The sequence below is a fragment of the Trachemys scripta genome, chromosome 4 (genome assembly GCF_013100865.1).
Source record: "Trachemys scripta elegans isolate TJP31775 chromosome 4, CAS_Tse_1.0, whole genome shotgun sequence".
Taxonomy (NCBI): domain Eukaryota; kingdom Metazoa; phylum Chordata; order Testudines; family Emydidae; genus Trachemys; species Trachemys scripta.
In genome coordinates, this window is record NC_048301.1 from 94,866,153 (window position 1) to 94,887,741 (window position 21,589).

The 21,589-nt window shown below is 40.9% G+C and overlaps 1 protein-coding gene across 1 annotated transcript in view; it reads right to left on the reverse strand.

The window, feature by feature from the left end:
* Positions 1 to 21,589, reverse strand: part of LOC117876498 (F-actin-monooxygenase MICAL2-like) — a 189,250-nt gene that overhangs the window by 47,209 nt on the left and 120,452 nt on the right. The window contains exons 27-28 of the mRNA XM_034768763.1: positions 20,900 to 20,988; positions 1,965 to 2,157 (exon numbers count right to left, since the gene is read on the reverse strand). Coding sequence (XP_034624654.1) covers positions 1,965 to 2,157; positions 20,900 to 20,988 — 282 coding nt within the window. The remainder of the gene's footprint in view (positions 1 to 1,964; positions 2,158 to 20,899; positions 20,989 to 21,589) is intronic.

Here is a 21,589-nt window from a genome sequence, read left to right on the forward strand (position 1 = left end):
GGGGGAGAGGGCCGGCCACGCTCCCCTCCCCTAACTGGCCCTCCATACAATTTCCAAAACCCGATGCTGCCCTCAGGCCAAAAAGTTTGCCCGCCCCTGCAATAGCTGATAGATTCCTCTTAGAGCATCAGATTTGATTTCTAGTAAACGAACAAAGCCTGAAAACTATTTTTATTTAAACCCTGTTTAAGTCTTTGATAGTCAAGATAATTAATGGAGATTGATTGACCACTGTGACTGGGCACTGTGCCATAAGAAAAGAAAATGGAAATGCCACTAGTTTTGATAAATATATTTTTGTTTAAAAGTATTTATTTTCCTTGGCTGGCAAAAGTATAAATACCATAGAATGAGGTTTGTCCTCTGATCTTCACTCATTAGGTGGTCATTATTCATAAGTATCTCAAGCTAGTACTAAGAAGCAATGGCCTTTGTGATGCAAGCAATATTTTACCTAGCTTTTCATTTGCATCCTCCTACTGAGAATTCCATGGGCAGAATGCACCGTTAAATCATGGAATGTCAGTTGTCACTTGCCATTTCATTTTGCCTCCCTTTTTAGGCAAGTGAAGTATCTACTGACTGAAGTACCCTCTCTAGTATGTCAGGCAAATGATTACAGCTTTAGTGTAATACCAGGAAAGTGATATCAGCAGAGCTGGCGCAAGCCATTCTGATGACAGATGCAACACCATCCTAGGCTGGGTTTCCTGCTGGGACTAAATCAAAGACTTCTGGATTTGAAAGCATAAGTCTCTATTGCCTGAGCAAAAGCACCGGCTACATCAGCTCAGAGTCTGTAGCAGATTCAAACATCTGTATGTGGTCCAGCCACCGGAGAGGACAAACAGCCACACTGTATTATTGTATGCAATGTTGTTGTAGCCATGTCCATCCTAGATTATTAGAGAGCTTACACAGCCGTAGAAAAGCTTGTCTCTCTCACCAACAGAAGTTGGTCCAATACAAAAATATTACGTCAGCCGCCTTGTCCCTCACACTGTATTATTGTCGGTTCCAAGCATATAATGCACAGTAAGCCTCCATACTACAAAATGTTTTATCTCTTCCTCCCCTGAGTTATGTTTACCCTTGTGGCAGTAACAGATGAATCCTGGAATGGATTTTTTCCCCGTCTGTCTGAAATGCACATTAACTGATATAGCCAGACATGTGACACAGTGCAGAGTTATGCAAGACATTCGTAGGAAATAAGTTATTTTCTAAGATCACATTATCTAGTTTTAGCAAACGCTAAAAGAACGTTAATGGATATTTTAAAGGATTTCTATAATTTTAATAATGCTCCTTATTAACCAAAGATTTTTGCATTTGCAACAGATTTTTTTATTTTAAGTCGGCAGAATTGCTCTCACTGAAAAATGCAGATCTAGCCTTTATTGTAGAGGTGAAAGTTGACTCCTACAGGACTCTGTCAAGAGTTGAGCACAGAAGTCTAAGATGTTCTCTCCCTTTTTATATAAGACTTGGGCTTCCTTACAAAAGTCTCAAAGGATGATCAGATTTCTAATTCCATAAGGATGGAAAGTCCCATCATATGACCAGAAGAACAACGGAAGCAGGGAAGCCTCTCTGAGAGGTAGGAGGCATGTGATGTGACTCACTTTTGCCATGATTGTACTCCCACTGTTCTAATTGATATACTGTCACTTCTGGAAAATGAATAGCTGAACTTGCTTAGATCAGGGATAATGTGACTCAGGCCCTTGGATGGGATGTGAACATCTGAAAATTCCCTGCTAAGCGGGTCATATGTCTAGGGGAGGTTAACAGCTGCAGGAAGGACTACCATTGATTTCTCTGTTGGGTTTTTGTTGTGTGCCATATTCAATTGTTTTATGAGCACAGTCTGAAGAAACCCAGGCACTGCATTTTGTGGTTAACTTGTTCCTGGGAGAAACAGACCCAGCTTTGTGATGGATTTTTTGATATAGGTTATATACCTGCTCCCATCACTGGTTACCATGACTCGAATGGCCAGAAGGTTGTGCTCTGTCATTTCTTCCTCTGGGATGATTCTCACAGAAGTCCAATCAGAGGAAAGGGCCGAACACTTGCTCTCAAAGTCATAGTACTCAGGGGCATTCTTAGGCTTCTTAGGAGAAGTAGGTTCATCTGCTATATTGAGGTAGTAGTCTAAAAAAAGCAAAGGACATGAAAACATACTTCATGATATCATAGGCAATGAAAAGCGATGGATTCAGTGGGAGGAGATTCAGATCCAAAATACTTGTGGTCATTTATTCATTGGCTTCCGAAAATAATTAACATTACATTGCTTAAAACACGGTAACACTCTATTCAGGTACCAGACTGACACTGCCATAGAATGATCTTCTGTATTTAACCACACAACATATACGTAACAGCATGAGCAGCAGCAGCCCAAGCTTTCCCATATAGTCTCACCAGTCTGCACCAACCCAGACCTGAGGGGAGCAAGTCTAAAGATGAGGGGTAGTTCAAGTCTTCATGACTGCTTGGATCTCTGATGTCTTTGCCAACAAGTTGGCTGGTTAATGCCAGTTGCCACTCCAAACTCATTTCACATAGGTCACACGCAGTCATTTTCACTCCATCTTATCAGTCCCCTGGGCCATCCAATGGCTCATAAATCACTCCCCAAACTGGGAGTTGGGTTGGGAGGGGACAGACAAGTGAGCACGAGTGGCATCTGGTCATGGGCTAAGGAATCAGGGGTGCCAGAGCTGGAGTGTGGAAATGTGGAGGAGCATAAAAGATGGCTGCCTCTGATGGTTGGAGAGGTATGTATGAAAAAGGCAGTAAAAGGGTCAAACATTAGGAAGGGAGCCGGGTGGCGGGGGGAAGCAGCATTACTCCTTTGCCTGTAGCCTGGAGGAATTTGTGTTCTCTCTTCCCACAACTTGTGTGGTCTCTTTAAAGTAGCTTGAAGAAAAAGGATGGATCAGGCCAAGACCTCATTTTTGCCTGCTAGACGCATTCCCTTCAGCTGACGAGCAGCAGGTAGGTAATGTGGTTTGAAGGCTCCACATACACACAAACTATGCATCTGAGTAATTAAATGTGAAGAAGTATCTAGGGGAACCCAAGCCCTTTATTGGCAAGTATTTTGCATGGTTTTTGGTGAACTAGGACTGCTGGGCATAGCAAAATGGGTCCGGTCTTTTCAGAACATGGTTTTTTTCTTGTAGAGGTAAGTATGAATACTGAGTCTGGGGAAGAGGATCCTCTATTGGCAATCAACTGACATGATCCCTAGGTTTCCAATGCAGAAGAAATGAAAACTCAAAATTAGTGCTCTTTCCTTTACAGGTGAGATTTTTCAGAAGTTCCTAAAGGAGATAGGTGCCCGTCACCCTCTGAAACTCCCAACTCCCTCAGGAGATGCATCATACAGCCATCACACCTTGCAAATGTGCAATGAAAATTTACCAGCAACATCTAGTTACCCACCTATTACCACGAGGACTGGAGATAAAAACAAACAAACAAACACACAAACAAACAAACACACACACAAACAAAACAATGTTTTGCTTGCCTGCTAAAAACCCCAGTGATCTCCCTTACAATATTCTACTTGCCCACTTTGCAAGAGACTGATCCATACACTAGTCTGATTCTCCTCTCACTTATACCAGCTTTACTCCATTTAACTTAAACTTACCCCTGGTTTACTCCAGTTTAAATGAAAGGAGAATCAGACCAAATGTCTAGATCAAGGACTGTTCTCTCATGTATGAAATAAATCCGTCAGCACAACTTTTCTATACATGACATGAGTTCATTCATCACTCCTGCATATTATAACTAATAGTTACAACTCAAACACTAAGTACTTGTCCAGTTTAAACGTGGAAAACAACCAGCCGAGGGACTAAGTGTTACAACCAAAAGGCTGCCACAGAAATATTATTATGCAGCTCAAGTGTTTGCCAGTAGGACAGTTTTGAGCAGCTGTTCCTTGCCTATAATTATAGTTTTCCCCTTGCATTCTCAATCTGCAATCTTACATATCTTGTAGACTGTACACAAAAGGCACTCTCAGAAAAGCTCTCCAACTGTGGCTGGGAATGTATACTACAGTATCATATATGCATATTCTAACCAGTATTGAGGTCTAGCCTGGAAATCTGAATATTGTTTTTCCTTCCATCTTTCTCCCCTCCCCCCATCCATTACACTGAACCACAGAGTACAATCACAAACAGGCTGTGGTACAACTTGCATGTCCTTATTTTCTGTGACCTCAAGCAGCTTCCTTGTTATAGTACAGAACCTTTCAGTAGCTCACTGAAAATGAAAACTGATTCTTTTGGCTTGAGCATTTGTATTTTGCCCCTTTAGCTAAATCCAGCTGAACGCTGAAAGAAATAATAATAAAACCCAGTCCCTAATGGCAGGAGTGATTGCGGTACAGTTGTACCCTTTTGTTCCAATCTGATTAAGTGTCATTACTCAGTCTATCGCAGACTCTGAGCAATAGGATGTGTGATTTTGTTGGGAGGGGCCAGTCGTTTTATGGACTACCTGGGCTCCAAAAAATCTAGGAGCACAGCATCTAGCACTTCTCTCATTGTCAAGCTCTTTAAATCTAATTTTGCACATACCTTAAAATCAATACACTTTCACAGACAGAGGGCTCCGCAGCTTTCATTACTATAGTCCTACTGCTCCCATTCTTTACAACAGATGAAAGGAAAAAAAAATATCACTAAATACAGCTTCTGTTCATAGAATAAGAAGATCTTCTCTTTGGCTCTTCCAATGAAAATAGAAGTGGCCGTCTTCAGAGTCCTTCAATATGTCAGCCTCCATCACAGCCAGAGGGGATAATTTCAGACTAATCCAAGGTATGTGGTCCAGGGCCAGAACACGCAGAACAATGAGAGCTCTGCACAACTTAATAGCAACTATTAGTACCGAGGGCTAAATTTAGACCTCCATTGCCTCCAACTTATAAAACCAGGGTAAACAAACAAAACCAAAGACTGCATCTATCTTCAAACAATAAGTACTGACAGACATCTGGCACACCCCAGCAACAGAAGCTACAACTCATCTAAAAAAATCTGAAGTGTGATGTGATCGCCAATAACTGTTCACATGACCTGCTCCTGGGAAGGGTATTATCTTTGTAGGGTCCTTCTTTGGACTATACTATAGTCACGGTGAGAAACACCCACATGTTTAAAAGACAACGGAAGGGGTAGGGATAGGAAAGGACAATGAGTGTGTGGCGGGGGGTAGGGGATTACTTCTTTGGTTACTTCTGTCTTATCGGCCTACTGTGGACTTCCCAACGTGATCTATTGTGCTTAGTTAAGAAAATAAAAGAGCAACCCCAAGTACCTGAGAGGCAAAGAACTCAAACTAAGAAGGACTTAATGGCTGTGCATCTTTGGTCCAGAGCTCCGACCTCAACAGCCTGGCTGCAGCCCACAAGCCTCACCCTGGCTTTGCCCAACCTGGTTACTCCTCCCAAGCTGACATTAGTACCCTTCAAGCTCTGAATTCACCCATAAATCGTCCTTCTTCAGGGACCAGTCTCTCTGTGAGGGTGCAATGAGAGGAAGTGTTTGGTTCACGGCCTTTACAGAATACAACACTCCAACCTGTCGGCTTTCTAGAAGCACACACTTTGCTGAACTTACACAGCACTGAAGATTTATTATGAAAGTAAAACAAGTTTATTAACAAAAGAGCGGGTATCACTCAATCCCAAGTAAAAGAGCTAAAGGTAGAGATGGTTACAAGTACATAGAAGTGAAAGCATGCATCTAAAAGTCTAAAACTTAATACAGAAATAGTGTCTTTGTTCTCCCACCCACAGTCTCCTTTCCAGCCTTTTACTGACCAGGATCCTCATAGGGATCAAATCACTTGATTTCTTTGTCCCCTAAGGTGAAGGATGAAGATGGAGTCACACTCTGTTCTTTCTATCCCTAAGGCATGTCTTTGTCTTAGAAGTCAAGACGGCTACTTTGGGGATTCAATCTCCCCTGTCTCTCTGGGATGCAGAAGCCATGTTAATTCTTTCTCTCTCAAGTTCAGGATAACCATGCGGGTTAACTTGATGGCTTTGTTTACTGCTACTATGTAAATTGAGGTAAACCCACATTCCTCTGTCTAGGACAGACCTGTTTACCACCTGTACCTAGGCTAGACTGTCTTGTCTTCAACATGTTCTAGTAACAGCATACACAGGGAATCCATAACTTCACATATAAGGTTAACACATGCATTTTACAATTATATTAATAACCAGCATGTGTTAGATTTCATATGGAACCTCACAAGACATGCTTTCTACAATATTATTGCAGTAGTGTGTAGGGTGTGAATACAGGGGTGCCTAAGGCCACAGAAGCTCAGCTGTGCTTCGCTCAGGGCCCAAGGGCTTTCAAAGGAGGCTTTATACTACGTCTGCACCTTCCCAATCTTGGGGCCAGCTAGAGGCACTAGTTTGGCCCCCAGTGGAAATCAGAGCAGCCACTAGTCTGCTCTAACTTATTCCTGGCTTTAATGGCCCCGAGGAGGCTGCCCTGAGCTGGGGATCCCTAGAGGACAGAGCTGCTACAATTCTCCCAAACACCCCCTTTTCCTAGCCAAAAGTTCAACACTATGCTGACTCTACACCATCTGTGGGTCTCGTATTCCAGAGGAATAAAGTTTAAACTGGTATTCTGCCTCATATTGCTTGAGTGGCACACACAGCAGTTGGAACAAAGACCAGGATCTAGCCCACTGTCTTCACTCAGATGCTGACTGCAACATTAAAAGTCCACTTTGAGTAAACACTGGCTAGTTATCAAGCTAAGAACTCTACACTCACACTGGTGTGTTTCAATTTTAGAGAGAGAGAAGAACTCCGGTGAATCTAGCCCCTGATGTTTATGTGGTTGCTAGCATGCATATATAGTCATGCGCCCCATGACGGCAGAGATTTCATTTAAACTTGTAAGGAAATTCACCCCTCTCAATTTTTGTGCCTCTCTTGTGTGTTGGGAGCCAGCTCATTTATTTCAAAGTTGCTCCTCCATCCAGGTAACAGGTCTCCCTGTGTTAAGATTGCTAGTACAACCCTTGTCTTCTTACTTTACAAGCGGAATGGAACCCAACATAGGTCCAGCCATGGTGACTCACAACAGAAGTTCCTGTTTAATGGGAAAAACAGAACTTGGACAGGAGAGACTGGGCAAATTGTATCTGCACAGGAATGACCCTCTCTTCCCCTGTACACACTGCCTAGAGTTAAATCAGAGCCTGGCATACCATTAGACTGAGCCAAATGAAAAATCAATTGTTAAAGCCTATTTTGATAAAACATGCTTTGTTTAGGATGACAAACTTTTAAAGGGACACTTCATTAAAAAATACACACCACATTCTGCCTGAAAACTGTGTCCCTACCATTGTAATGACTACCACCTGAAATTACTACAACTGAGAGATGAGAAAGAAGCAATTTTTCTCTGTTATTTTAGTATGTTTAGTTTGGCATTTGACTGCACTTTGGGTACAGCCAGTTTTTCTGTTTCTTCTGTACACTCAGTCTGTGTGTTTTTTCCACATAGCAACAAGGAAGAGAAAAAACTTTTATTTAAAACATGGAAAATGTTAAATCACAAAAATGGACCTGAATATTCAGGGACAGATATAGTATGTGAAACTCTTACTAACTCCCTTTTTTGAAACTGACTTGATTTCAAGTTGATGGAGTTCCTTTAAAATAGCCGTAACACACACAATTTAAGTACCTGGAGGTTATGCTTTATAGACAACTGTGCCCTTTAAGTACACGGCGGGCTGGCTCTCTCTTCTAAACAATCATGTGAAAATTGATTTCAATTCCTATTCTTTTATGTAGTTGGCCCAACTTTGTAATGGGTAAATTACCATACTAATTTTACAGACCAGGCTTGAGAGTAGTACCTAATTTTCCTCACACTTCAAAGAGCAGAATCATTGCCCAACAGGATCAGGGGAAAGCCCATTACTAACAAGACACCTCTTGGCCACAGTCCGTCACAAACTTCTTTGAACAGCAATCTTTTCAAGTTTCTATGCAACAATTCCATCGTATTCCCACCTCATCCTGAAGTAGAAAGAAATTAGTCTCGGTATCTGTGCTACATTTAGGTGCATAGTGTAACCAAATATTTGGTTACTGATGTTACAAGACATTTTAAAATATTAATTTGTAATGACTGCTGTTTCTCATAAGAAAGGTTAGGAATTTCTCTAATGCACTCAACCATGCAACGACTTACACACCTGTTGAACTTTCTGCAGTGTGAACACTCCCAATGTAGTCAAGGGGACCACCCTGAGTGTGAGTTTTACAAAGACAAAACTGTCAAAACTCCCATTAAATTCAGTGGGATCAGCATTTCTCCCACAATGCAGGAAGTTAAAACACATGTAAGGTTTTGCAGGATGAGGGCCTAAATATACTATGCAATTTGAATGTTCTCTGCTTAAACGTGGTTCTCTCTCACACTGAGCAGTACTTTACATAACAGCACCTTGAGTTCAGTGACATTTGTCAGAGTAAGGTACTGCTCACTGGGATTAAAGGTGGTGGAATCAGGCCCGTTATGCACTTACCCAAGGAACATTTCAATCCCTCTGAAAAAGAAACGGTATGAACCTAGTACAAAGAGCAGTGACAAGCTGTTGGTAGGCTCATGTAAACACCATAGATGAAGAGCTTCGCCAGTTCAAACAAAAGACTGGATGCTATACAGATTTGCAATCCTTTTGTTAATTATTACCTACACTTTCATAGCAATGAAAACAAATCGAATCAGCTGTCAACTGGACAATGGCTGCATTCTCCTTAGAAGCCACATGGAAGAGGAGACAAGTGTGGAAAAGAAAAGACAGGAAAATGCTCTGATTTAAAGAAAGAATTGTAAATAAACTAGAAGTGACGAGACCTTCTTCTGCAAAAGAAAATAAAAAAGGGATGCCTGAAGTAAGTTCCCTGATCCAGCAAAGCACTGAAGCCCGTGTATAAATTTAAAAGCACATGTTAAGCGTCATGCTTGATCTGTGCCCATGTGAGGAGTCATTCTCCTGTTTGAGGAGTTGAGGGTGGGTGAGGTAGGGAAGAACCATTATTCCCATTTTACTGAGGCAGGCAGACTAAGTGACTTGCCCAAAGTCACACAAGAAGTCTGCGATGCAGCAGGGAACTGGATCTCTCAAACACCAGGCTAGTCCTGTAACCACAGGTTCATCCTTCCTCTCTAGGACTGGGCCCTCATTTTGTAAGGTTTTCCCTACTATAAACTCACAGACTTAATATGACTATTTGAACCTTAAATGATCAACATACACAATCACATAAAAGTCACTGAAATGTCCACTCTCTGGAATGGACAGATAAACAGAGCCAAATTTTCTGCTGGTGTCAGTTGATCTCTCTCCACTGAAGTTGATCAAGCAGAGGGGAGGAATAGCTCAGTGGTTTGAGCATTGGCCTGCTAAACTCAGGGTTGTGATTTCAATCCTTGAGAGGGCTACTTAGGGATTTGGGGCAAAATCAGTACTTGGTCCTTCTAGTGACGGCAGGGGGCTGGATGAGATAGGATATAGCCATTTATTTATTTTATTTATTAATAGCACCAGCTTATACCGGCAGAGGACATAGCCCATAGGAAATAGCCACTTGAAATTACTTATTGCATGCATATAAGAACTTTCTTCATTTCCACTACAGGCTAATACTGAATTTCCTTGTGTCTTCTGTTTGAGCACGCTAATGATCTCTACTGTAAGCATACACTTTCTGGGGCTACAGTTTGGACTGAAGTTCATATTAATCTCTTGCCAAAATATTTAAATAAATTTATCCTTGAGGTTATAGACATGTTGTGCAGCTGCAAGGTGTTAACCCTAATGGTAGCACTTACTCAGCCAAATCTGAAGTTTAATCGCAGCCAGTGGGTAGATAACATGCTCCAAGTATCTACTGCCAGACTATGAGCCAATTAAAATGAAAAATGTCCTAATGACAATCTATTACTTTTGTCAGTGTATATTAAATATATAACAGCATCTATTGTTTCAGAAAATTCTAAATTAGTCAGCATTACAATACAGTATGAAAGATTCAAGGAGCTAATATGTTAGGTCAAAACCTTTCTAGTCCTCTGATACTTTACTGTACACAGAACCAGGAAAAAGAATAAGTTAGTGAGCAAGGGTGATATTGTTAGCTGTACCTATTAATGGCCAGCAGAGACCCTGGTAAAAGTCTCTCTGTAACGTCAATAATGACTGCTTATTTTGTCTGCTGTACATGGACTATACTTACACAAAGATAATATGCTGTTATTGGAAATTGATGAGTCTAAGGGCTATAAAGACTATAGCCCTTACCACAAATCAGTGTTTGCCTCATCCTAGTTCCATTGTTGTCTATACACACATACATATATATATATACATATATGTATATACACACACACACAGCTCAGGGTATGTCTTATTACACTGAAGCACAACACTATGAATTTTTTCCTAGCTCATCTTTTTTTCTGGTAAACAATGTGGTGATATTGTCAGTCGCGAATGAAGAAATGATGTAACACATCACTATGCTACTGAGACGTAGTACTTGGAACTATGTGGTTGTGGGATTATTACTGTGCAACTAAAAGAAAGTATGGCGAATACCACAAGTTGGCACTTTTACTGTTGAGTTTATGATGATGACTGTTTTTGAAGACATGTGCCTACAGTCCATCCTGAAGCCACTGGGAGCACCCACTAAAGAACCTGAGCAGAGTTCTACAGTACACAAGAGACGAAGGATGGTCTGTTAACTCAGGTGATCTGGTTCAATTTCCTCTGTTACAGACTTCCTGTATGATCTTGAGCGAGTCACTTCAGGTGGGATTTTCTAAGCAACTTAAGAAATTTGAGCACTGATTCCCACTAAAATTAAGGAAAATCCTAATTTCAACCATTCTGTCTTATTTTCCCATTTACAAAATGCAGATGGTATTTCCCCCACCTTGCAGGGGTACGGAGGATGAATTTATTGGCAAAGCACTCAAATACGATGGTGTGAGGAATGCCTAAAAGAGCCTGCACAAAAATAAAGATTTATTTTATCCAAAATTGTAAAAACATTGTGAAACACCCTACATTTCAGGTTACCCCAAATTAGGGATATATTAAATGCATTAGTGCAGCATTTTAGAAGTTTGAAATGTTCATCTTACAATCACCATTGACAAGCTTCTGATCATACAAATTGCCAAGCTGGTTCCAAAGGTTTCATTTACTGGAATTGATTCTATATGTTATTCAACCTAAATTTTCGGATTAGTTTCTTCAGAGTACGTGTCCTCATTACTCTGGCATTTCCTACTGCAGTCCCAAACTGACAATATTCATCTTTTTACAGGAAGAGTACATATGAAATCTTTTCCTCTCTTCTTTAGTAGGTGACAGATAAAATTGGCACCATCTTCAATGATCTAAATGAGGCCATTCTGTATTCATCCCACCCGCCCACTCAAATGTAGATGAAACCTAGGATAAACAATTCTTTTGTCTATACTTTTAACTAACTACTTCCAGATAGACACACTGGGAGAGAAAACTATTTTCCTTGGAATCAAAGGATTTAACTAAATGTGCAGTGATGTGTGGAAAAGCAAACTTAAAAATTAAAAGAACGTCCCGACTTGTGCAGCTCAAAGTTTAAATTAACCCATTAGAAATAAAGCGCCAAGCCACAAAAGTCCAGCAATGGACCTTGCTTATCCCCAAGTCTAGATTTTGGTTCAGGTCCATCTCTAATAGAAATAGCACCTTTATGTTTCACATTTAATTTCAGCAACTACTATGTTAAATTTGCTTGGTTCATTATTTTTTTTAACAATTGGCCGTGCTAATTCATCTTTGTATCTGAAAGTCAGTCTGGGATAACCTTGTGCCATCACCACCAGCAACAGATTCTAGAATGAATTGGCAATGTGGCCAATGATGAGTGAAGCAGAGAGAATACACTGCAGTGCTAGCACAGTAATAAGCACTTGTTTGTTTGGTCACTAAATTGTTGAGTTATGACTGGGAAACAGAAAACCCCAACAAAATCAGTTTCACAGAATCAATTTTCTGAGCACCAAACTCAAAACCAACATTTGAAAATGAGCAATGATGTTTCAACAAGATTTTCCTTTGGGAAAAGAACCAAAGAGGGGGAAAGAAATGAATAGCAGAATCTATTTATAACTATGACCAAAGTGTTCAGACCTGGGTGCCTGAAGTTCCCGAGTCCGTATTTGGTGGCCCAGTGATCAAAAGCACCCAGCAGCTCCTACTGAAGAAAGCTATTGGTTTGTAACCAATACAGGTGAACACAGACGAACATGGCAAGACAGTACATTTCACTGTTAGAAATAATTATTACAAGGAGGGACACAAGTGGGATCCTTTCATAGCTACAGAGTACATTCATGTGCTTTCAAAAATAGATACGTTTAATTGACTTACAGTCAGATAATTATCACTTAACCCCCACATTTTTAAGACTAAATCCTGTATTGTCAGGGGATGGACTTAATATACCTCTCTAATGTATATGAAGAATGAGGTAGGGCTCACTTATAGATCATCCTTTGATATTTTGGTCCTACCCTTAGACAATTAGGCAGTCATTCCCCATTTCTAAGTCTTATTTATGTGCGTGGATGAACAGTAGTTAGTATACTACCTGACAGAAGAGCAACTCAATAAAAGATATTACTTCACCCACCTTGTGTCTCGAATATCCTGGGCTTGATCTACACTGCAGAGTTTGGTAAACGTAAGACAGCTTATGTCGACCTATGTCGGTGACTACACTACAGCCTTGTTCCTGCTGATATAAGTGCCCTACTACACTAGGATAATAACTCTGCCACCACAAGAGGCATAGAGGGCTTATGTCAGTGTTAGGGAAACGCAATGTCTCTGTAGACACTGCCTTACTTACATCAGCTCTTGGCTAAAATTCTTATCAATTTCAGGGCTCCCTGCCAGAGCTGTGAAATTGACAAGAAAGGCTGGTAGGTTCCCTGCTGTGAACCCTGTGCCAGGCTCACAGTTCAGGCCGTCACCCCAGGGTGGGTCAGGGGGCTCTAGCCCGGCTGCTCCTACCCCAGACTTCTGGCTACCCACTCCCAGCAGGCTGCTGCCCCCCAGGCTCCCAGCTCCCAGGTAGGCTCCTTGCCTGGGCTCCCTGCTCCGCACTGGGAGCGCCCTGCTTTTCCCTGGCTCCCAGCTGGGCTGCTGGCCAGGTTCCCTGCTCAATTTCAATTCTCTCAATGTCAGCTTCACTGTTGGTAGGCTCAGTTGTGAAATTGAGCCAGCGTGGAGCTCGCAGTGTCACCCCATAATGTCCCTCTTCAGCCAGTGCAAGCGCTCCTGGTGAGTACGTGCTCCACCGGCAGGAGGGTACGATGGACATCAACAGTCGATTGAATTACTGAAGTGGCTTAAGTGGACTTAAATTAAGTCAACCTAATTTTGCAGTGTAGACAAGCCTCAAGATCCCAGTTCGTGCTACTTCAGTGACTCCAGTGTAGTAGAAGTTATTACATAGCTTTCCTCTCCTTTCTCTGGAGGCCTTGTTTTTGGCTTGATCCCTTTTAAGCCCTGCAAAAAGTATACAGACTAAAAGTAGCTTATATTAACAAAAAAGCTCACACAAATTAAATTGTTTTTCTGCTCATTGAAATTATGTCAGTAATTATGCTTCTGCTGATGACAAGTTTAAGACAGTCGAGAAGCTTACAAAATATTCTCCTAGCCAGCAAGGCTGGAGCCATGACCTCAAATGACTTTTTTTTTTTGGCAACACCACATGCGGAATGTTTATAAGGCCTATCAGCTCTCTAGAGCAAGCACTATCCCATATGGCAGAAGCCTTTGTGGAGACAGGAGAGAACTAAGGAAAGAGGGAGGGCAGTAGAACACAATGAAACATCCACGCACATGCGTCCCCCAATCTAAGAAGGCAGAGCAGTCTGTGGGCATGACTAAAAGGACCATTGGAAGCCGCTGCCCTTGGGGGAGGGATAGCTCAGTGGTTTGAGCATCAGCCTGCTAAACCCAGGGTTACAAGTTCAATATTTGAGGGGGGCATTTAGGGAACTGGGGTAAATATCTGTCTGTAGATTGGTCCTGCTTTAAGCAGGCGGTTGGACTAGATGACCTCCTGAGGTCCCTTCCAACCCTGATATTCTAGGATTCTATCCCTACAGTATAATGTGTGTTCTGGATATGTAAACTGCAGCTGAGAAATGAGGGTGTAGCAGAGAATCTGAGACCAAATATATTTGCAGATGCTCTCATTGGCCCTCTACACATGTGGTGCATTAAGACAATGGTGACAGCCCAGTATCTTGTCTTCAGATAATGGCCAGTCCAGATACTTGTTTTCTTTAGTCATTAAGTCTGCAGCTTTTGAGGGTTGCATACATGAAAAGGGTATAGTCATGACTCCATATTTGGCCTCTTGATTTGCATCCTCAAGACCGCACATTACTTAGGCAAAACTCAATGTGCAGGGGAATGCTGCCTATCCTTCTAGGAAGTTACTGCAGACTGCTCCCCTCTGCAATGTGAAGCAGAAGGGAGCTTATAGGCTTTGGAATTTCTTAATCAGGTCGATAAGAGCTCAAGCTCAGATTTTAAAAAGGTCAGATTTATTTGTGAGCTGTTTACTAATCCTTCATGACTAATAAAAACAAATCAAAGGTCAAGGAGCAACTTATCTGATTGAACATGGGAGATAAAAGGCCCAATCCATTGCACGCCTTTCTACTAATTGTTACTAAACCTTGGCCTAATACAGTGAGAACAGCCTACTCCAGCCTCCTCTTCCTTTCCAGGAATTTTTTTTCAGACATCTGTTTTATTTGTATTTCATTAGTAAGATAAAAATGCTGAGTGACATAATGGTGACACATGGATATGGTGCATATTTGACACTAAATGAGGAGGTGTCAAAATACTGGACATGATAAAATAGGAATTCTGATACTGTTTTATTCCAGGCTAATGCCACATTTATAAGATATTTACCAAATGGAATGTAGGCATGAAGACAACACACTGTACAAATAGTTAGTAAACATGGACCACCCCTGCCAGCCCATTCCCTAACTTGCTTCTCAATTCATAAATTCTCTACTCAAAGATGGAAAGTTATTTTAAACAGATGCTTGTTTCATTCATCCTAAAGGTCTCCACATTGGCGTTGTGGAGAGTAGGCATGAGTTCCAAGCACTATTCTAATGCTCTGCCTCTCCCAAGTTAAATTACAGGGAAGGACAGTAAGAGCATTCCAGTCGACTAGACTGGGCACAGAGAGATAAGTAGTGTCCAAAACAGCTGAGTCTTAGCCTATCTAGAGCTTTACAGACAATTATCAACTCTTTCTAAAATCTTGTAAAATAATAACTAAGGTGCTCCTCACCAAAGCATCTGGGTGCATCCGGAAGCACACATGGAGCCAATGAAGAGCTCAAAGCAAAGATGTCACATTGACGAGCCCTATTTAACCCGGGGGCTGTAGTGTTCTGCATTAACAGATGCTTCTGAGTGGTCTGCCAAGTTCGCTTCAAGCAAAGCACATTACTGGAATCTGGCATGGAGGTGACAGACGCTAACGTTATATCAAATAAGAATCCCAGGCTCTAGGTCAGGTGAAGATGACAAAAAGGCATTTCATGCTACTCTCACAGAGTGAGAGCAGTGGGTCCACTAAACTATTGAAGACTGTGCACCATCGAGCCCAGGAGAGTCTTTTTTCCATTGATAAAGAGAGAAGTCGTAACAACTGTCAGCTCTTCCAGACACTTACCCTTACTTATTAGCTCTGTTTGATCATGCTTGATCTTCAGGCACTTATTACAGCCTTCATCCATGATTCTACATTGGTGAGAATAGCTCACAATCACTCCCATCACTTCAGGAGACAATTTAAGACTGAGTGTGCAATGCACAATGAGCCTGTTTAACTCATTGCCACAAGCACATGGAGACCAAGCCGAATTAAAAAAAACTGGACGTTTGTATGGACAAAACCAAAAATATCCAGAATTATAACAGCAAGAATCAAAAACAAACAAACAAAAAAGTTGTGGAAACCCTCATGCCTCAGGGAATAAGCCAACATGACTGGGGTTAGGAAGAAACTTTCCATGGGGATGGGCTATTTCATCACTCCCTGCTGCAGGATTTCTTGAACCTTCCTCTGAAAGTAGCTGGTCACTGTCAGAGACAGGATCCTGGACTAGATGGACCACTGACCAGTGCTCCTCACATAGATGTTAAACTGGAGGGATGACAAGATGGACACCCTTGGTGCCCCATCAGCAAAGAGAAGAAATTATTCATAACTATCCCCATGATAATCCTTGAAATGAACAAATGTACTCACGTTTGCATACTCCTGTTCACTCCAGTCAGGTCTTGCAAGCAAAGCAACACCACCACCTAGTGCGCTCTGCTGTGTCAGAGATTCGTGAAAGTTCTAACAAGAGCAACATAGACATCTGGTCTTTCTTCCCCATCACCAGAAGGAGATTAGATACAAAAGGCTCCAGGCTACAAGCTAAGGATCAAAAATTGAGGTGATGCTGGAGTTGGCAGAAAGCTACCAGCTTGATAACTACTCTGAGTAAGAGGGCAGGTTGAAGACTTAAAAGCTTGATACCAACAGAACATCTTGGTCGTGTCTGACACCTCTTAATCAACCTGGCAAGCCACAAGTGATGCTGAACAGCCCAACCTAGGCAAAAAGAATATTTGCTTTCCACAGACTGGTCCCGGGAAGATAAAAGTATCTTAGCCAAACATTTTCACAAGCCAAAGAAGCCCTGAGTGGTAACTGGGCCTCACACTCTGGTCTGTATCTGTGGTAGTCCAGCAACTGAACTACAAGCATCAGACAGAAGCTGTATTTTCACTATTCTTTTTCTTCATCTCTTTGTGACTGCTTGTCTGGTCTTGTTTTAGGTCTGAACTTTAACCAAGTTTGAACAAACACCTAAAATTAGCTGACCACCTTCCCCCAACAAGGACATTTCAGACCATCTGAAAAAATGTTAGGCAAGGAATTTTCCCTTTGAAAGTCTGTAACCTTACAATCTGCCTTGAGTAAGGGATGGCACATTCCACCACCGGAAGAGCCCTTGCTCTGAAAAGGAAAGTAAATTACTCCACCCTTTTTGTGGAGCAGCTCACTCTTACCTGTGACCCTGATCAGCTCTCTGACTGGAGAATAGGAGGAGTGGAACCAGACACTGCTCTTCCCACACCACATCCCATCCCATCCCCTCCCTGCCCATTGGCTCTCAGTGGGGTTTGGCAAGTGAGTACTATAGGGCTAGAGTTGCAGTCTAAACAGGGTCACACAAAAGAATAAATTCTGGGACATTAGTTCCCCTTTTGCGCCTGCTAAACTGAGTAAAAGATGTGACAATCTAGCCCTTTGTGCCTCTACTACAGCTCCCCAGCTCTAAACGAACAAGCTAACTTTGTGTCAAAAGGATCTTTTGTCCAACTCTAGTGTGCATGTGCACAGACACATACAAGTTCTTCTCTAGCAAGTTAGTTTAACAAACATTTTAAAATCTCTTACCTAGTCGGTGCACAAACACTTTGAAATTCAGCCATATAACATAACCAGACAATTCTGACTAGGAAAGCAATACAGGATTTAAAGCAGGCAATTTCTGAATGCATCCCAGGACAACATTAACACGCCACAAAAAATAAGCAAAATGTAGCAACCTGCTAAAGTAAAAGTGATTAATTGAAAAGTTATTAGAAACAAAGGCAGGAGGTGAAGAAGATGGGTTTGTATAATTATGGCGAAAGGTTTTTCACATAGGAGTCATTAGCATACTACAGCTTTCATTTTATAACAAACGTTACATAAAACATATTGGAGCAATTTGTGTTAGTCTGGTATATTAATGCACGTAATCACAACAGATTCAGCATGGAGCAGCAATATTTTAAGCCATTAGAGTAATAAACATTAGTTTAATGCCTGTCAAACAGTGATTTTTACAATATGCTAAAAGCAGTAAAATAATAAAACGAAGACATGAACCAATATGTGCCGAGAAATGTCAAATCAGCAAGTTCAAGGGTACTTCACTATAGTAACATGCAAATTCCTTTGTATATTCACATTTCAAAAGAACACATGAGAAATTCCAGCAATTTGAAATGAGTTCAGAGACCACCACCTAAGGAGATGAAATCAAAGTCTTTGTCCTTATTCTTCTGTTTGCAGGTCATGAAGAAAATGAAAGTGGCCTAGAGAAATATTTACATTGCTAATTTGTATATTTGGACCAAGCATGAATGCATTAGGTCTTTTGAGTTTCTACAACCTTATCTTTCATACACAATCAAGTGCTTCATAAACATGTCATGCTTTCAAAAATATTCAGGATGAAATTCAATTCATTTCTAAATTCATCACTTTAACTGGAATGTGAGGAATGTATGGGTAGCAAGTGGAGGAAAGTCAACTAAGATAACCCTATGTGCACATTGTGGGGGCAATGCAGACCTGTGACCTCATTCTTGAGGTAGGAGCTCATACAGCATTATCTTGCTCATATTTTTATTGCTCTCATGTACTCCAAAGTTCAGAAGGAAGGGGAAAAGGTTGTTTCACAGTGGCTTTTATGAATCAAAAACATCTGAATTCATGCAGGAATTACTAACCCAGTGACTGGCAATTTCAAGCGGTTTTTGTTTGTTTGAAAAACCAGACTTACTTCTCAGATGCTTAAAAATTTAAGGTCTTCTTTGGATCCTAAAGTATTAGCATGAAAGTAAAGGATGTCTATCTTTTAGAACAACATTGAAAAGTATGGTTTCATTAACAGATACTTAGGCAAGTAATCCTGTACTGAATTAATAACTATGAGACCCAAGCATAATCAGCTTTTCATAATGTACCTTTTCAAAGGTACAGACCAATGTGATTCTAATACCTGTATAGTAATTATATTTGAAACAATTTGAACCAAATAAAAAAAAAAAGAACCATGAGTTGACATGTCTGAGATGCTTTATAATCGCTGTAACTACTGAACACTAATGAGGTCTGAAGCTTAGATATAGTTTGCGTTCCTTAAAAAAAAAAAAAAAAAAATACCGAAGAACGCAAAGAATGAAATGATTTAAGGAGGCATTACCAGCATCAGCTCCAAACCTGTGTTTGTTGGAAGGGCTCTGGTAAGCAAGTGCATCAAGACTGGCGCTGCAGTAGATTTGCTTCCCCCCCACCTTCTTCTTAAACAAATACTATTATCAGTACAGGTCTGTCGCATCTTATGCGTATTTAACATGCATGGTCGGCAAAAACAAAACAACAACAAAAGAGAGAAAAATAACCATTTTAATACTGTACCTGTAGTGCGGGCGATTCCGCCCGCCATTGAACTCAATGTAATTTTGACTATACGCGGTTTTCGCTTTACGCGCTAACCGCGGAACGGAACCCCCACATAAGATTAGACAGACCTGTACAAAGTATAGAAAAGAAAAAGGCATCATTGTTGTGTGTATGTGTTTAAAATGGCATGTGCTATGGGTGGAGATTTAGAGAGTGTGGGAGCTTTTGGAAATGGCTCAACTGTAGGCAAGGAAAAAGGCATTCACAGTCTTCTCATCTACAGTATGGTCTGGTCACATGGCCAGAGCACAGAGAACCCATGAAGGATGAGAGTCCTGAGTTACAGCTGTTAATGTACTAACATCTGTATGAGTTTATCTTCTTCTTCTAGCAGTATTATAAGGAATAAACAGAGGGCATTTAAATCTTATAAAAGCTTTATTTAACAACAATTTTGACTGAAGTATGGAACTAACATGATGTTCACACTGATCATTCTGCTTATATGTTACATCCCTTTCCCGCATTTGTCTGGTCAATTTAGATTGTATGCGATCTGAGGTAGGGACGGTCTGCTATGCTGTATTTATTCAGCACCTGGGGCCCCAATGTTGGTTGGTCCCTGGGTACAGGATAAACATGATTAATAAGAATCAATTCTAATTGACTGGTTCATTTTTTCACACTAAAGCACACGCGCCAATTGCAAAACAGTACTTAGGAACTTCATTACTCCTAATGCAAAAGAGGATTTAGACTATTTATTGATACATTATAATGCAGGGAGTCAACAATGAATGCGTCTTGTCAAATGGATCCTACAATGGGGCCAGGGTGGAAACAGCACACTGATCTCTCAAAGTATTTCAATTCCTTTGCTTCTATCCAAAACCAGAAAGCACGAAGACAGGCAAAACTTACAGCCCCCAAGCAAGATCAGTTTGCCTGAAGGGTCGATTTCATTCTTATTGGAGGTGCTTTGACCATTCTTATTAAAATGCTACCCAACATTTATTCTTTTACATAAAAGTCACTAGTCCCTATTTTGATTTGTACATCTCTTAGCCAGGCAAACTTTCCATTTCTGATGGCATTTGGGCCTTGGGGATTGTGTGTCTTGCCTTTTTTTTAATCAGAGATGGTTGAATAATTCATTGAAAACAACATCTGTTATTCATTGTGGCAGTTCTTCATCTAACAATTTGTTGAGAATGTTTTTTATTTCCACTATTCAAGTAGCTCATACAGGTTCAGTAATATTAATTGCCAACACATTCTGTAATAAAATTATTTGCAAGCCAATTTCTCCATTATTTTACCAGCCATATTTTTTGCTGAGAGAAGCAAGGAAAGTTTAAAGAACTGCAGATACAAGAGGAGGAGAAGGAGAGGAGAAAATAGGATAAGCAAAAAGATAACAGAACACGATTAACTGGGGGGAAGAGGAAGGAATCACAATGTTACCATACAAAGGGTTACTGTGAACTGCAGCCAAGAGTCCAACAGATTTCTGGAGCTTACAAACTGGAGTAGCAACATCTTTCTGTAAAGAGCTGGAGATAACAGAAGGATAAAGCTTATCCACAAACATTACCTGCTTTCCCTAGAATGCAATTTAGTCTTTGAAAAGAACACACAGCATGTACTACACCCTGACCTTCGTAACACAAATATTTGAAAAAAAATACACGGGTGAGGCAGGTGAAGTTAAAGGAAAGAAGCCATATTTCATCTGTGTATACAGTTCTGTCAATCCCTGAGCTATTGTTCCCACGGAGAGTAATCCCATCACCAAACTCCTATTCATCGTAAGTAGATGTGACAACTTGTGGTGCAACATTAATGCTTATGGGCCTGATGCAAAGCCTTATGAAATCAGTGGAAAGGCTCCTATTAAATTCAGTGGGCTATGGATCAGACCACAAAAGAGCTATAATATTACAGCATCTAACAGAAGCAGAACATGTAGAATCAACTTGGGTATTTGCTATTCAGTTTGCAAGAGCTGTTCTGTAGATGATCCGAATAAGATTATAGCAAAATATATTGTGCTTTCCCTTTCTATATGTAAAAGGTTCTTCAGTAAAAGGCTGACTATAACCTATTTTAGCTGAACTCTGAATAAACTAACAGGCATCCCCCCAAATATAAATT